The sequence below is a fragment of the Cynocephalus volans genome, chromosome 3, assembly GCF_027409185.1.
Source record: "Cynocephalus volans isolate mCynVol1 chromosome 3, mCynVol1.pri, whole genome shotgun sequence".
Classification (NCBI taxonomy): domain Eukaryota; kingdom Metazoa; phylum Chordata; class Mammalia; order Dermoptera; family Cynocephalidae; genus Cynocephalus; species Cynocephalus volans.
This window is the reverse complement of record NC_084462.1, coordinates 95,869,902-95,888,015: the sequence shown is the minus strand read 5'-3', so window position 1 is coordinate 95,888,015 and position 18,114 is coordinate 95,869,902. Positions and strand designations below refer to the sequence as shown.

At 39.1% G+C, this 18,114-nt stretch overlaps 1 protein-coding gene across 6 annotated transcripts in view; it reads left to right on the top strand.

The window, feature by feature from the left end:
• NUSAP1 (nucleolar and spindle associated protein 1) overlaps positions 1–17,847 on the top strand; it is a 70,985-nt gene extending 53,138 nt beyond the window's left edge. For 5 of the 6 annotated variants that reach the window (XM_063089677.1, XM_063089676.1, XM_063089679.1 and 2 more), the window contains 7 exons: positions 579–686; positions 2,762–2,871; positions 7,089–7,276; positions 8,962–9,119; positions 11,823–11,939; positions 15,615–15,723; positions 16,939–17,847. In XM_063089677.1, the coding sequence (XP_062945747.1) occupies positions 579–686; positions 2,762–2,871; positions 7,089–7,276; positions 8,962–9,119; positions 11,823–11,939; positions 15,615–15,723; positions 16,939–17,032 (884 nt within the window). In that variant the 3' untranslated portion in view covers positions 17,033–17,847. The remainder of the gene's footprint in view (positions 1–578; positions 687–2,761; positions 2,872–7,088; positions 7,277–8,961; positions 9,120–11,822; positions 11,940–15,614; positions 15,724–16,938) is intronic. The other variant, XM_063089680.1, reaches the window with a different exon arrangement.
• Positions 17,848–18,114: the final 267 nt, after the last annotated feature.

The window sequence follows — 18,114 nt, the reverse complement described above, 5'->3', positions numbered from 1 at the left end:
TATAGCACATCTTTATGTATAAATATTGTTCCCTCTGCCCAGAATGCTTTTTTCCTTCCTTGCCTGACTAGTTCCGTTAAACTCAAAAAACAAAACAAAAAAAAACCAGAATCTGGAAAATGATTATGGTAAATGGGGGGAAATAGCGAACCTTATATATACTATGATTTCAAATGGATTTTGAAAACAAATAAGTATAGAAGCAGAGGAAACATGCCAAAATGCTGATGGTGTTTCTTTGGCTGCTGGGATTGTGTGACTTTTATCATTTGGATAATTATAATAGTAACATGTTCATAGTAAAAATTCTGGAAAATTTTTACTTTGTTATATAACTTTTTGTGTGTGTGGCTGGCGGTAAATATTTATGTAACATCTATACAGACAGCTTAAAATTTCTGCCTACTTGAAGCATATGAGCTAAAATTGTAGTAATGCTAAAACTTGTTCTTTGTGTTCCTTATGTACCATTTTGCCACCACCTCAGCAGAGCCTATCATATAAAAATGCTCTGTTAACTTAAAGACATTTCTTACCAAAAAGTTTTTTGAAATCCTTCATTACTTCTGTATCTTTAGATTTAGGTAATAAAAACTTAAAGGTACCCTCCGAAATAAAGAAGTCTCTCTACACAGATGGATTTTCCAAACCTGGAAAAAAGAAAAGAATTGCAACCACTACTCCAAGTAAGTTTTGTACACAATGAAACATAAGGTAATGTTGGTCCACTTCACACTAATGTTAGAGAGGCAGTGGACTGACTGTAATAGCTAAAAGCTCAAATGCTGGAATTAGGGCTTACATTCTAGTTTTCTCGAATTCTAGCTTTCAGATCTTGGGCAATTTATTTATATTTAATAAACCTAATTCCTTGGTGTAAGGTAGAAATGATTATTGAAAGGACGAGTCGACACCAGTTGACGATCCACCGGAGAGGGCTCGTTTATTAGGCGGCACACACACATATATATAGGGCTTCTAGGGAAAGCTGATTGGCTTAAAATACAATCCCTACTTAGAGGGCAACCAGCACCATGATGGGGTGTGGCCGAGGTGACATGTGATCAGGGTGTGATCTCTTGGGCATTTGGGTTCTTACATTCCTCGGTGATCCCTTGGGGCATTTGGGTTCTTACATTCCTCGGTGTGATCCCTTGGGGCATTTGGGTTCTTACAATTATACTACCTATTTTATAAGGTTGATATATAGATTGAAAATATTTTTCCACTACTGTTTACCTAACATAGCAAATAGCATATAGCAGGGATTCAATAAATATCTGATAAATGAATGTCTATAAAGTACTTGGTCCAATGCCCACCTTGTAATAAGTTTCTAATAAAGCTGAGGGACTTCATTTTCGGACATGTAATTATTCTCTATCTTGTATTGCTGGAACAATGCTTGGCACATAGAATGTTGATTGAGTGTTGTATATTTATAGTAATTAGAATGCAGCTCATCATATACAAGGATGGTTCATAAAGTTCATGGAAAAACAGAATTGAAAGATAATAAAAAAATAAAATTTAATAGAAAGATAATATGAATCTTTCCATGAACTTTTTGAAGTATCCTCATATTAGAAATTCAATAAATGTTTATGTGATTAATTAGAATATCATAGAGCAGGGGTCAGCAAACTACTAATTGCTTTGGCCTGTCTTGTATTCCTTGAGCTAAGAATGGTTTTTAGGTTTTTAAAGGGTTTGTAAAAAGAATCTGAGATAGGGCTGGCCCGTGACTCACTCAGGAGAGTGTGGTCCTGATAACACCAAGGCCATGGATTCGGATCCCATATAGGGATGGCCAGTTAGCTCACTGGGTGAGTGTGGTGCTGACAACACCAAGTCAAGGGTTAGGATCCCCTTACCGGTCATCTTTAAAAAAAAAAAAAAAAATCTCAGATAGAACATACCATACATGGCCACAAAGCCTAAAATACCTACTGTCTGGCCCTTTACAGAAAAATGTTGTCAGTTCTTGTGTTTTAGTCCATTTCTATTGCTTATAACAAAATACCTGGATCTGGGTGATTTATAAAGAAAATGAAATTTATTGTTTACTGTTTCTGAAGCTGCGAAGTCCAAACTCCATCTGGTGATGGTGACAGTGACCCAGGGGTCTCACATTGCAAAATGGTGGAAGCAGAGCAGAGAGAAAGAGACAGATTCTCCTCTTCTTTTAAAGCCCTCAGAGCCACACCCCTGACCATCATTTTTAATCCATTCACTATGTCATGGCCTTACAATCCAATCACATCTTCAAGGCTCCACCTTTCAATTACCATAATAGGATTTCCCACCCTCTTAACGAGCACAGTGGGGGCCAAGTTTTTGATACATAAAATTTGGGAGATACAATTCAAGCTTCAGTGAATTTGGGGGGGGGGACATAATTCAATCCACTACACCTTGGCAAAAAACTTTCTAACCATTCTATCAAATTTATGATGATTAAATGAAAGCCATTTGTCTAATGAGTTGGGGGAGAAGACAAATCTGGACTAAGCCAATAGATCAGTTAGCGAAATGGACAACAAGGAGACAGTGAATGTTTGATAGTTTTATAAGATGAATATGCTTTGCCCCCCTGAGTTTCCAAAAACTAAGTGTTTTGAAATTAAAGTTTGAATAAAAATGATATCAAATTTGAAGATCAGGGATGCAAGGAAGAAAAAAAGTGTTAACAGAAAAACACAGGGAAGGTGAATAAATGGATTTTGTCTTCTTAATCTTTATATTTTGGGGAACTTTCTAGACTTTAAGAAGTTTCATGAGGCTCGTTTTAAGGAGATGGAGTCCATTGATCAATATATTGAAAGAAAAAAGAAACATTTTGAAGAACACAATTTGTTTAATGAACTGAAGGTATGCAGATAAAATTATATTCTTCATGGGACTAAACTACTTGATTTTAATGTTGAAACTAAAGGTTTGTGGAGATAAGTATAGAGTCTAGAGAAGTCAAAGCCGGATTTCTTTCTCTCCTCTCTCTCTGTCTCTCTCTGTCTCTGTCTCTGTCTCTCTCTCTCTCGTTCTCTCTCTCGCTCGCTCGCTCTTGCTCTCTCTCGCTCTCTCGATCCAAACCCTTGACCTTGGTGTCATCACAAAGCAGAATTTCAAGAAGGAAAAGAAGGTGGAGTGGAAACTTTTCCATGGAGGAAACATGGAAAAGGCAATTATAGTTGTTGAACTCTTGGAATTTTGGAGAATAGTATTAACAGGCTGTATGGTGTCAAATTCACACTGACCATTTAATTCCTGCCAGCGCTATGCTACGTGCCAGGAAAAGGAAGAACAGCAGAGTTCTGGACCCAAGAAGCTCACAGCGTGAAGGAGGGAGAAGTGAATGAATAATTAAGATACAGTGTTGAAAGTGCTTTAACAGAGGTGTGCACAGAATACAACAGAAACCTTACGGAGTGGATGACCCCGCAGGGCAGGATTAGGAAAGGGCTAGTAGGATGGGTTGCTGTCTAGTGCCTAGTGAGTTTCCAAGTATTCAGGGGGGCAATTCAGGAGAACTGGTTTTCTGAGGCCACAGATAGCGCTTGGGGGACTGCGGGGAGATGAGGCATGAGAGGACCCTGGCATCTAGTGGAGAAGGGACATTAGCAATAACATTGTCCCTGTTTGAAAGATTCAGGGATGTTGTTTGAAGCCTGAAGAGACACAGGAAGGAGAGGTGAGAAAAAATAACATTGCAAACATGTAACATTAAGGTTAATACAGCTTTCTATTACTCTCCCAGTGAAATGGATTTGTTCGGGTTTAAAGTATCTTTTATCTTAAAATTGCTATCCCCTACCCCGAGAATTTTCAAAACCCTACCGGTAAAACAATGAATCCTCATTTTGAGGAACTAATTCCAAAGTGGCAATAAATTGTTCTCTTTTCCATATTCAGACATTTTGCCTATCACTTTCATTGAGGATAGACTAAGTTATGGCTGAAGCCATCTTCTTTCCCTTGCCTCTCACCTAAGGGAAAGTGGGGTGATTAACAGTAGCTAAGGGCCGGCCCGTGGCGCACTCGGGAGAGTGCAGCGCTTGGGAGCCCAGCGACGCTCCCACCGCAGGTTCGGATCCTATATAGGAATGGCTGGTGCGCTCACTGGCTGAGCGCGGTGCGAGTGACACCACGTCAAGGGTTGCGATCCCCTTACCAGTCACAAAAAGACAAAAAAAAAAAAAAAAAAAAAAAAGGTAGCTAAACTAAAGGGTTCAATGTTAACAGCTCCCTCGGGGGCCTTCAGTCCAGGTCCTGCTGGTCTCAAAGCCCCTTGAAGTAACAGAAAGTAGTGAAATAACCTTAGTGAGTTGGTAACATCCGAGGAAGATGATATTATTGGTATCTGGTGTTATGGGCGCGCCAAATAGAAGGCTGACAAATATTTATTTGAACAATATGTAACAACTTTCCTGTTTCTCAAAAACAGTGTAAGGCAGTTTGTGGTATTAAACATAACATACAAAAGTATAAAGTCAATTTAAAAGAGGCAGAGGGCTGGCCAGTTAGCTCAGTTGGTTAGAGTGTGGTGTTATAACCCCAAGATCACGGGTATGGATTCCTGTACCAGCCAGCCACCAAAAAATAAAAATAAAAAAATAAAAGGGGCAGAAAATGAGTACTGTTAGTAGATACAGTGTCTGTTACTATCAGTCACTTAGATGTTTTGCATTCTCTGGCAACTAAGGCCAAGAGGACCTAACACATTGGGTGATAATTCTAAATAAGTTTTTCAAGTACAGAAGCTCTTTGTTGAGAAGCTTAATTAAAATAATAAACATTCATTTCAACAGTATTTATAAAACCACTGTTACCACAGCTGAAGACACTGTTTATCAGCCTTTTATCAAGCAGCAACAAGGCCAAGTCATGGCATTAAACTTCTCCATTCCTTCATACTGATCTAACAACTTGGGTAGAGAATCCAGAGAAGAGATATTTTGTATGCCCACAATTAGGCTTTCTTAAATATTAGCAAGGGCTAGGTATCACTACATTCACTGTTGAATACTGGGACTAGAGGCTCATGATGAGGCTTTACATAAAGTATACCATGAAGCGCAGTCTATTTAAGTACTTGATGGAATGTCAAGCTTTCTATACTATGTAATATGGACGAGTTAATTTTCCAGGTAAAAGTTAAGGGCAGAACAACTGCCTCAACCATACACTTTGAGAGTTGCCCTTTAAGATGTGTTGAATGAATAAAAACCTTATCCTATTTTTTAGTGTTAACTCCAGACTGATAGCTCCATCTGAATGAGTTTAATTCTAAAATTCCACCCTCCACCCCCATTGTTTAAGGAATTGGCCTATCAGATGTATTATTTGTAGATCTGGAGAACTGAGAATTAGAAAACAATTACGGTGACTTCATCATAGTGGTTATGAAGTTGCTCTTGACATTTCAGGATTATTTGGGTGAGCAGAGTTCCTATAAAGATCCTGGCCAGGACAACCTCTCTTTGACTTTCACGCTGAAAGAAGGGAGACTTGTTTGATCTAGGTGTCAAGAGGCCCTCTAAAAAGATCAGAAAATTTGTACCCAAGGTGCCTGTTTACTTTGCCAACAGTGAGAATTATCAAATTTTTAAATCTTTGAGAATATGAAAAAAATCCCAATCGAAATCTTATTCCTTTGATCATCATATGTTACATGTTGTTTATATAGTTCTAAATCTTTAATTTGCTATTTTTCTACAGATTTGCTTTTTCTTAACTTTTGCCCATTCTTATCGATTTTTTTTTTTTTGTCTTTTTGTGACCGGTAAGGGGATCGCAACCCTTGTCGTGGTGTCATCCGCACCACGCTCAGCCAGTGAGCGCACCGGCCATTCCTATATAGGATCCAAACCTGGGGCAGGAGTGCCACTGTGCTCCCAAGCGCTGCACTCTCCCAAGTGTGACACGGGGCCGGCCCTCTTTTTTTTTTTCTAACCGGTAAGGGGACTGCAACCCTTGGCACGGTGTCGTCCACACCACGCTCAGCCAGTGAGTGCACCAGCCATCCCTATATAGGATCCAAACCCGCGGCCTTGGCACTACCAGCGCCGCACTCTCCTGAGTGAGCCACGGGGCCGGCCCCATTCTTATCGATATTAATGGTACACATTATATGTTATAAATACTTTTCCATAGTTTATCTTTTAACTATATTAATGGTGTCCTACCTTATGGAAGATTTTGTTTTGGTTTGGCCTTAGTTAAGTTTACTCAACTTTTCCTTTTAAGGTTCTGAGTTTTTTGTCATGCTTAGAAAGACCTTGCCTGTCCCAAATTCATAAAAACATACTCCTATGTTTATTTCTACTGCTTTTATTGTTATTCCCTATATTTACTCCTCAACCCACGTTTTTTTTGTGTGTATGTCAATTTCAACTGTCCTATCTCTGTTGTCAGGTAATGAAATTACATTTTTCCTGCTTGCAACAGATCTCAGGCTAATGATAGTAAAACATTCAAATACTCTTAGTGCCTTGACAATATCCAAAAAAGATAACCTAAGGGGATCCCTTCACAGCAATTTCAAAGTGAACATTTCTTTCTCTCCTTCCCTCCCATCTTTCTTTTTTTGTTGATGTTTTTAAGAACTATAAAATGCCATTGTTTGGGGGAAGAGGGTGGAATTATTTGTAGATCCCACATCTAAATATACAATAGGTTCTTCTTTGTGTTTAATAAACTGTATATCATGCTCTCAGAGGTATCACATTTCCAAGAGAATCTATTTATTCTCCCATTCTGGCTACAAGGGACTGTTTTGCTACATTCTTTCTCTAGTTAGAAGATGCCTGGGTACATGGCAGCTGGGAAAGCTTTTCTTGTAGCCTAGCAGTCAGCACAACCAGAAGTTGCTCTTTACATCAGAATCACCATAGCAACACAGTGGCAGGTAACTGTGCAACTAGCCACATGGGTACCACAGGATGAAGAAGTGGGGAAGGAAGGGATGCCAGGTGGAGTTACATGTGGGGTTAAACAAGGGGATGGATGGGAGAGCTCCTCTGCACTTTGCCAAGGAGGCAACACTGTATAAGAGACCAAGCTTTAAAAATGGTACATTTTTTCTTCTTCAGAAGCACGCTGTCGATAAGGGAGGAGTAGTGACTCCAGTTCCTCTAAGAGGAAGACTCTCCGTGGCTTATACTCCCATCAGCCAGCAGCGCTCACAAGGCAGGTCTCGCGGCCCTGCAAGGCAGAGCACCCTGAGTCTCAAGGGGTCAGTCAAGCGCTCTGCGCTCTCTGCAACTAAAATAAGTGTCAGGTAAAAAAAAAAAAAAAAAAAGTCACTCCAAAATGTTATCAGGGGCAAGATTTGAGGTAGACTATTCAAATGTGTTTTAATGTGGGTTAAAAAAAAAAAAAACAGGAGGAGAAAGGATCAGGAATAGAAAGATCAGTGAATAGTTACAAACTGTTCTAATCTTTTTTTCTATAAATTTGTGGGGTTTTTTTGTTTTATTCAACTTCCCTAAGCACACACTTGATTAATCAGTAAAGACAGAAAGTAAGATATATGTGAATATTCCTCATTTTATTAATGTATGACTATAAAGATGTCTAAAGAGAAATTTTTCTATTGACAAATATTAAAGTGAAGCTAAATTCCTACAGGTGGTCTCTCAGTGCAGTGAACTGAAAAACTGACTCTTCCTAAAAGTACCAATATTGTAACCCATTTGGCACTGCAATATCATAACTATTTCATGCCCCAATTCATCCGTTTTTCTTTGCTTGTGCCTTTCCTGACATCAAGGTCACCTTCAACTGTGACTGTCCTTACAGACAAAGATCTTCAGGCTCCTTTTAATACCAATATTTTATTTTCTTTAAGGACATTTGCAGTGTGTAACAGAGCTGGTGCATGGTAACTCTTGTCCAACATGTACAATTATCTAACATAGTTTTTAAAAGTTAAGAATGGCCTTAAGTTTGTAATTCTACTTATTGAGTTGGCTTGGAGTACGAGGTACCTATAATTAATGGTTCTGATTTCATTAAATACTTTTTAAGAACACTGTGGTCAAGAGGCTAACCCTTCCTTCACTGCTATGTACAGAGCAGTATGGACTCACAGCACCAATCTTAACACATCTAATTTTCTAAACTCTATTGTAGAGTCTTTGGTAATAATTTGAAGGTGTTGATTCAGGATCACCATCGAATCTTTAGTTATAAGCCCAGAAGTTTCCTTCCATTAACCCTACTACCACCACCAGCCCTGTGTATATCTATATTTCAGTTCAGGATTTTCATTGACTCTAAGACACCGTTGATTGAAGACTCACCATTATTTTATGAACCACGAGGAAAAATTACTGCCAATTAACTACTGATGTGTTACCAATTATAAAACACATCCGAATTTCAGAGATGTTAAAATGTAGAAAAAATACGCATCAGAGAATCAATGAACTCCATTTATGGCTGAGCAGAGAATGGGCTTATTTATGTACTACTCAAATGACATTGTTCTAGATCTGTTCTCATCATTTATGTGGCACAACAGTCTCCTGTTCCCCCTGACTTGCCCTCCTCAGGAGGAAGAGGAAAAGAAGGAAGAGGAGCTTCTCAGATTGCCTCCTGAACTATAACTTGAGGCATGCAGGCATATCCTTCAAGCTCTGCTTTATACTGTTATTGGAAAAGGCAGGGAAAGCAGAAGATAGAGAAATGTATTTTACAAATACTGGAAAGTGGTAAATGATTTGCATTAGCATCAGCCTTTTAAGACTATGTCTGTTCTGCAAAAGAGGTTTATTCATATAACAAGTACTTACTGAGGCCCCCTCACTGGGTTATGGGCCTAGCACGCTTCCGCTGCGCCACTCTGCTAACTTTGAGGCCCCCTCACTGCTTAGTGTTGGTTAAGTGGTTTCATTTACAAGCTTGACACAAGTTACTTTTGCCACAAGTACTCAATGTCTTGTACTCCACTGTCCTATTCAGGTTTTCAGCTGCTACTAAAGATAATGAGCATAAGCGTTCACTGACCAAGACTCCAGCCAGAAAGTCTCCACATGTGACCATATCAGGAAGTACCCCAAAAGGCCAAGCTGTGCTCAGGACACACAAGTTAAAGACTACCAAGGGGAATTCTGCTGCTGGTAAAACAAAACAAAACTTGTGGTTCCTCTTTGAGCCATGTAACTTCCCAAAATTATTAAGTGTATGTTTCCTTAATGCCTCTCCATATCTAGGCTGGCCAGTTAGCTCAGTGGGTTAGAGCACAGTGTTATAACACCAAGATCAAGGGTTCAGATCCCCCTACCAGCCAGCCACCCCCCTCCCCCCCCAAAAAAACTCTCCATATCTATAAAATGAAAAGCAAAAATTTCACAGTAGCATATTTTTCATTTTACACTGGTGAGGAAAATGCCAGAGACATAAGCAAAAACTCACCTGCCTAAGGGACCCATTCAGTCCAAGATGAGTCTTAAGATGGTGACCCTCCCTGAGGACCATTCAGCACCTTCTAGAACTCAGGGATTAGGAGAATCATGGTGTTCATTACAACCTCTGAGTGATTTTGCAGGAGTCTCAAATTCACAGGATCCCAGACCACAGCATTCATGGAATAAATGCCATACTAATGACTAATAGATTGTGCAAACCATAGTAAGCCGTACAAATACTCTGCTACACACCATCTGCTTGATCACTACCTACGATACCCAGGTGGTTTTCCAAGGAACACTGACTGCAGTAGTGGTGTGAAGGTTTAAAACAATATAACCAAAGGGTCAGGCCTGTACTCGAATTAGTTATGTCAAGATTATCCTTAGAGTTCTTGGATATGTCAGTCCAACAGCCTTGATTACACAGAAGGGATTGCCAGGTTTCCTGAGACTAGAAAACAGTTTTTCCACCAGGAACTTCAGACTAAAGGAGAGTATTGTTGGTAATAATCAGTGTGGAAACTCTGAGTATTTCTTCACGCCTTAATGGCCTAAATTAAAAACTCTGTAGTGAGACTGACAACTAAATTTCAAGAGTCTGTAGGTGGGAATAGTACATTTATATGACTCTTCCTCTAAATGACTCTCATTCCTGTCTTACCCCCCTTAACCTTATCTGTATCAGCCAGCAAACATTCCATTTAACACTCCAAATGATGAAGAAAATGGTCTGGGCAGGGGACAATGGTAAAAAAAAAAAAATGATTAGTGGACTTACTAAGATATGACTGTGTCATTTTACAAAGAGCTGGGAGTTACTGAGCAGCAACCACCTTACTTATAATAAGAAAGGGCTCACAGATAAGGGCATGAAGCCAAGACTAAACATTTACCACACTCTGAGCCGTCTCCTGTAGATAATTCAGGAGTGTACCCAGTTGGGATGGGATAGTTTTACTTTTGTTTTCTTTTCCCCAATTATCAATACAAATTTTATAAAACAAAATCAAACTCTGATTTTTTTTTCCCTGTGATTTGCTTCATTCACTCAGCATGTTTCAAGACAACCAAGTTGAATCATTTTCACTGCATTTTTCAATGGTTTGGATGTATTTCAGTTTATGTGCCCATTTTACTTCTCATGAACATGTGGGTGTTTCCAGTCGTCATTATTATATATAGTATAGCCGTGAACACTTTTGAACATGTGTCCTGTACATGTGCAAGAGTTTCTCTAGACCTGGGAGTGGGACTGCTGGATCAGAGGGTATACAGATATATACTGTCCTGGCTGAATTGCACCAATTCATGCTCCCACCAGCAGTGTATAACAGCCCCTTGTTCTACTTCCTGCCAGCACAGGATAGTGACACTATGAGACAGCTGAAGCACAGGGGTTTTCTGCTTTTTTGTTTAACTAGGTAGCCCTAGATCCTGGTTGCTTGTTCACAAATACAGGCAAGTGTTAACATTTGGCAATGACCTGGATGCAACCGAGTGGCTTCTCCTGTGAGAGGAAAGGATTATAAAATGTGCCAGATACGTGGTACCAAGCTGTAGCAAAAAAGCTTACTAAATTATAACATTTTGATATATTTTAACTTATGGTACAAAAATTCACGTTCTTAAATAATAATAGCCCTTATATTAATAACCAAAGCCATGAATCTTTTCATCTGTATCTGATTAAGTTTCTTTATATGTGTTTGTGTTAATACTACTATCAATAATATATAATTTTTTAAAAGGGTATCTACTATTAGGGAAGTAGACTGTAAAATTACTCAGTTATTTCCTCAAACAGGAGGAAATTAAACACCCCGCTGATCTTAGGAAATGTCATAACATTCAGAATATTGAGGGCGCTGCTAACAGGAAACAGATCTCAGTGGTTAGCTTCCCTTGGTTGTTTTCTCCCCTTTTCCTTTTTAACAAGTTTGTTTCATTCTGTTCATAAAGATTATCTTACTCTGTTCAGGCTGCTATAACAAAGCACCACAGACTGAACAGCTTATAAACAAGAGAAATCTATTTCTCAAACATCTGGAGCCTGGATCAGAGTACTAGCATGGCCAAGTTCTGGTGACAGCCCTTTTCCTGGTAGCAGACTGCTAACTTCTTGTTGTATCTTCAAGTGGTATAAAGAGAGCTAGAGAGCTCTATGGGGTCCCTTTATAAGGTCCTAATCCCATTCATGGCCTAATTATCTTCCAAAGGTCCTACCTCCAAATACCAGTCACGTTGGAGGTTAGGATTTAAATATGAATTGGGGGGGTGGGGGAACACAAACATTCAGTTCATATTTTGACACTTTGGTAAAAAACTATAACTTGTCTTTTTTCCTAATTAAGCCCTTGGTGGCTTTTGGTAGTTTTGTTTTTTGTTTTTTGTTTTTTGTTTTTTGTTTTTCAGTTATTTCCCCATTCAAGTTGACAACTGCAGCAACACAAACTCCAGTCTCCAATAAGAAACCAGTATTTGATCTCAAAGCAAGTTTATCTCGTCCCCTCAACTATGAGCCTCACAAAGGTATGTTGGGGGTATTTTGAGGTACTGAGCTATAAAGGACTTAAGGTTAAACAGTTCTGCATCTAAGGATGGTGAAAAGTTCTAGTGACTCAGTGTGAGCCATATTTAACTACCAAGAATTCCTTCCCATGTCCCTGAATGGACCCATGATTTAAAAGACTGTTCATTAGGCAAATACTAAATCATTGATTCACCTACATTTTCTTTTTTCTTTTTTTTTTTTTTAAAGATGACCGGTAAGGGGATCTTAACCCTTGACTTGATGTTGTCAGCACCAAGCTCACCCAGTGAGCTAAGCGGCCATCCCTATATGGGATCCGAACCCATGGCCTTGGTGTTATCAGCACCACACTCTCCCGAGTGAGCCATGAGCTGGCCCGTCACCTACATTTTCATTAATCAAAGCTATAACTTCAAACCATTATTACTATAAAGAATTAATAAAATTTCAACCAAAATCAATAAACTTATACAGCTTAATCTATGCAACCTCTTTTGGGTAAATGAATACTTTCTTTACAGCTTTCAGAGGATCCTAAGTTGGAACCACTGGTCCAACAACCTGGGACATTTATTGCCCAGATGTCCCACTTAGGCATATATTAAAGCGTCCTTACATCCATGTAAAATACCAATACCTAATGTAGTGTTTCAGTGCTTCTGGAATTACTTTAGAACACAAAAACTTACTAAAAGAATCACAAAGGTAACAGTGTCTGTCTTTAAATTACTAAAGCTAATGAAACATAAATCTTACTAAGAGATAAGTCAGCTAACCTGTGGTTTAAAAAAAGAATTCTCTACTTCACACATACACACCATTTTTTTCTCTCCAAGTTTTACCATCTATGGCAATGGCTCCTCTATCTACCTAGTCATTCAGGGCAAAAACCCAGGAGTCATCCTTTATTCCTCACTCTCTCAGACCCCACATCCAGCCTATCAGCTGATCCTTCAACTCCGCCTTTATTTTATTTTATTTTATTTTTTAAAGATGACCGGTAAGGGGACCTTAACCCTTGACTTAGTGTTGTCAGCACCACGCTCAGCCAGTGAGCGAACCGGCCATCCCTATATAGGATCCGAACCCATGGCCTTGGTGTTATCAGCACCGCACTCTCCCTAGTGAGCCACGGGCCAGCCCTCAACTCCACCTTTAAAACAGATCTTTCATCTGACCACTTTTTACTGCCCCATTTGGTCCAGGTCACCATCGTCTCTTACCTAATCTTCTAGAATAGCTTCTTTGCTCCACTATGACATTAAAAACAAATCAGAGGCCATGGCTCACTTGGAAGAGCGTGGTGCTGACAACACCAAGTCAAGGGTTAAGATCCCCTTACTGGTCAAGGAAAAAAAAAAAAAAAAACACCACAGCCCATCATTACCTTGCTAGCTTTCTCCCCACCCTCATTTCATTGCCTCCTCACTTCTCTGACTGTGCTTCATCCACACTGGTGGTTCAGCTCCTTGTTCCCACCTCGAGGTCTTTGAACTTACAGTCCCTCTACTCAACCCTGAATACTCTTCCCCCAGACCTTTGCATAGCTTGCTCCCTTCTTTTCAAGGGGATTCCACCCAACTGTCACCACCTCAAAGAGGCCTTTCCTCCCTTTCCTGCCTCCCACACGAGGGTACGCTTTACCCTCTTTCACATTTCTTCATAGCACTTAGTACCACTTGATGTCATTTGACTATCATCTGTGTCTACCACTGGAAAGTAAGCCCAGAGGGCAGGGATTTTTGACAGTTTGGTTCACTGCTATGTCCCCTACACCTAGAATAGTCACTGGTACATACCAGGTTCTCAAAAAGTACATGTGATGGGAATGACTCTGACTGTCACTAACTTCTACTGACGTTAGAAAACCTGGATCAGAGCTTCACCTATGCTTCTATTTTTATTTCCTAGACAAGTCAGTTCCTTCTGTTTTATGGAAGGGAAAACAAATACTAGTAATTTCAGAGGTTATTAAAAGGATCAAATGACATTGGGGGGTTGGCCAATTAGCTCAGTTGGCTAGAGCTCAGTATTATACCACAAAGATCAAGAGTTCAGTTCCTTGTACTAGCCAGCTGCCAAAAAAAAAAAAGTGTGTGTGTGTGTGTGGTGGTGGTTGTAAAAGTCCTTTTAATTTTTTATTTATTTGTTTATTTATTATTTTTTTTGTGACCGGCCGCACCAAGCGCACCGGCCATCCCTATAGGCCATCCCTACAGGCCATCCCTATAGGCCATCCCTATATAGGATCCGAACCCGCGGCGGGAGTGCTGCAGCGCTCCCAGCGCCGCACTCTCCCGAGTGCGCCACAGGGCCAGCCCAAAAGTCCTTTTTATAAAATGGGAAACACCATAAAGGAATCATTGGTCCTCAAAAACATGTTATAAACTATACAAATAAAAAGCAATAATAAAACACCTAGAATTATTATATATATGTATATTATATATATGGGGTACAAAATGAGTTATGATTTCTGAATACAATGTGGAATAATTATCTCAAGCTCATTAACATATCCATCACCTCAAATACTTATAACTTTTTGTGGTAAGAACATTTGAAATTTACTCTCAGCAACTGTGAAATATACACTATTATTATATATTCACCATGCTGTGTAACAGATATCAAGAAAAAACCTAATTCCTCCTGAGATTTTATATCCTTTGACAACGTCATCTCCCCCATTTCCCCCACCCCTAGCCTCTGCAGCCACCATTCTACTCTACCTCTATGAGTGTGATTGTTTTAGATTCTACATGTAAGTGACAACATACATTATTTGTCTTTCTGTGCATGGCTCACTTAGCATAATGATTTCCAATACCGTCCTTGTTGCCACAAATAACAGAATCTCCTTTTTTAAGGCTGAATAGTATTCCATTGTGTATATATACCAAATTTTCTTTACCCACGTATCTGCTAATGGACACTAAGGTGGTTTCTACAACTTGGCTATTGTGAATAGTGCTGCAATGAACATGAGAGTGCAGACACTTCTTCCACAAACTGATTTCAAGTTTTTTGGGTAAATACCCAGAAGTGAGATTGCTAGATCTGGTCCTCATTCTAAAGCCAATGAAAGAATCCCACTCATTCCACCTCAAATACTTTTCATTTTTGGCGGGGGCAGTTGGGCAGTCAAATACATTTTAGTATTAAACTACTTGGTTATAATGGCTTCTTTTAATGTGTTGTGTAATTGGATTTAGTATTAAGTGGGTTTTCTTTGGGGTTTTTTTGTTTTAGTATAAAATTTTTTTCTGTGAATTTCCAAGGATTAAAAATAGGGCACATTTGGGGCCGGCCTTTGGCTCACTCGGGAGAGTGCGGTGCTGATAACACCAAGGCCACGGGTTTGGATCCCATATAGGGATGGCCGGTTAGCTCACTGGGTGAGCGTGGTGCTGACAACACCAAGTCAAGGGTTAAGATCCCCTTACCAGTCATCTTTAAAAAAAAAAAAAAAAAGGGGCACATTTTTATTTTTAGAAGAATGTAATTATAAATTATCTGTGATAATGAAATAGCAGAATATACAAGAACTGGCAAATGTCTATCAAAACAAAGTATAAATGTTGGTAGCAAGCAGGTGCTACAGATGAAGGGAATAAAGTTGGAATTATAATAAAAGAATCTTCTTAAAACTGTCTGTCTCTGTCCTAAACTAGGAAAGCTGAAACCATGGGGGCAATCTAAAGAAAATAATTCTCTGAATGAACATGTAAATAGAGTTAGTTTCCATAAGAAAACTTACAAACAACCTCATCTCCAGACCAGGTGAGTACATAATTATCCAGTTTCATAATTCTTTCTATTTCCAAAGACTGTATATAAAAGCAGCATGTCTACCTCTAAGAGATAGTCTGAGTAAATAGTGTGTTTAAGAGTACAGACGTGGGGGGGAAAAAAAAGTATAGACATGGAATCACCTATAGAACTTTCTAAAAATATACGTGCCTAGGATCTAGAGCAATGGATTCCAAATCAGTAAGGTTTGGGGTAAGGCACAAGCATCTGCGTTGTTTCCAAGGCTCTACAGGTAATTAAGACGACACGGATTCAGAACACTGCTATTGCATTACCTATCTGCCCAAACAGTGCATGTGGATATGCCTTTGGATACCAATGCTCAAGTGCCCAGGTATGATATATATAAATTCCTCAGTATGCAGATAGATATAAATTCCTCAGTCTCAAGGAAACCAGGTTTACAAGGTGTCAAAGCCCTACACAAGGAAAAAACCCAGGATGGTACTTAGAGCCTTCCTTCAGCCTGAAAACCAAGGTAAAGCCAGAGCTCATCCTGGACTGCAGTTGGTCCTAGTTGAGTCCAGGTTCCCTGCCTGGAACCCACCTATCATTTGACGGTTACCTATATCCAGTTGCCACCAAGGCCTTTACTAACTGTATCTGTAATTAATATAGTTAACATGATCCTGGGCTTTTTCATTTTGCCTAACCTCTTCCAAAAATATATATATATATAGTGGCTTAAGTCAGTAGACCCAGGTTCTAGTTCTAGCACTCTCATTAGCTATGTGATTTTGAGCTTGACCTTTGACTTTTACTTCTAGGAGTAAAGATTTCTCATTTAAAAACAAATTTTAAGAACTGGCCGGTTAGCTCACGTGGGAGAGTGTGGTGCTGAGAACACCAAGGGCAAGGGTTCAGATCCCCATACCAGCCAGCCACCAAAAAAAGAATAAAACAAAACAAAGCAAATTTTAAAAGTACACGAGTTGGATGCAATAACCAAGGTGTTTTCTAGTTCCAGTTCCATGTATGATTTTAGAATGTTGAATTAATATAAAAAGGAAAATGCCAATTCCTAACAAGTGTTAGAACCACTATGTAGAGCACAGTGACCTGTAAGAGTCTGTTTTACACAAGTGTGCTAGATGTCATTCTAAGTTTGGATATTAGTCCAACAATAGTTGCTTTAATGTGTTGTGCAGTTTCACTAGAGCTTAATGTGGGATCTGTCCCTCTTAGGGAAGAGCAACGGAAAAAACACAAGGAAGAACGAAAGGAGAAGAAAGCAAAGGTCTTGGGAGCTCGAAGGGGCCTCATTATGGCTGAAGATTAATAATTTCTTAACATCCTATAAATACTTTATTCTGAACCTTTTTTCCTTCTGTAAATATTTTTATACTGTCTTCCCCACTTCAATCAGATCTTTTTCTGCTGTTGACTTTGTTCATGATCTGTGTAGTATCCTTGCTTCCTTCGTGTGCCACATCTCTGAAAAGACATTATCACCTTAAAGCTCACAAATTCTTTGAAATGGTTTTTACGTAAGTCCCTATACAATTCAGTTTTCTAATTAGACCCATCTTAGAGGTTTTTAACCTAGATTTTTTAATGTCAAGTTCCCTGTGCTGGTTCTAATATTAACAACTGCAGCCCTCTTCTAGGCTAAATAGCATTTACCTGATGGCAGCTTAGTTATATCATAAGATTTGGTAGAACTTGAATAAGAGGAATAGGGTAAGCCAGGATAGAAGGCCACCTCTTCATCCTCTAGAGAATCTAGTAATCTTAATAAAAATGATTTGGGTATGGCATCCATGTTTTACCTATGTGAAATGTTTTGTTTTGCTTATGCTTATATGCATCTTTGTTCACATTACTTCATGTAATTGTCATGTCACTATATTCTTAAAAACAAAGCTCTACAGCTCACTCTAGCTTTGCTTATTTAAAAATAAAAACTGCAGGGCCCTATCAAAATTTGAGGATTACTGCTTTAAGGATTACTATGCTCTATCAAACTTACACCTTATTCATTTTATGGAAAAGACTAGAGTTGCTTAGCATCACATCCATGTTCACTGCACCTAAGTAGAGCTTCTCAGTTTTGTACTACTCAGGATTTTCATAAATAAAATGTTTTCTCCGTGTGGTAGGTTAATTCTTTGTAAACATAATAGTCTTCTAAGATTTAGTTGACCAGCTAAGATTAACAAGAGTATACATGTACCCTTCATGCATCCTTTCCTGACAGCCAACTTCCACCACAAGAAGAAATAACCATATTCTTTTTGTATTTCCACAGCACTTCAGGTTTTATACTATTGTTTTGCATATATGAGCCTTCAGAACATGGCACACTCCTGAGTACTTGAAAAATTCAAAATTTCCTATCAAGAGGCAGAGATCAAATCAAGA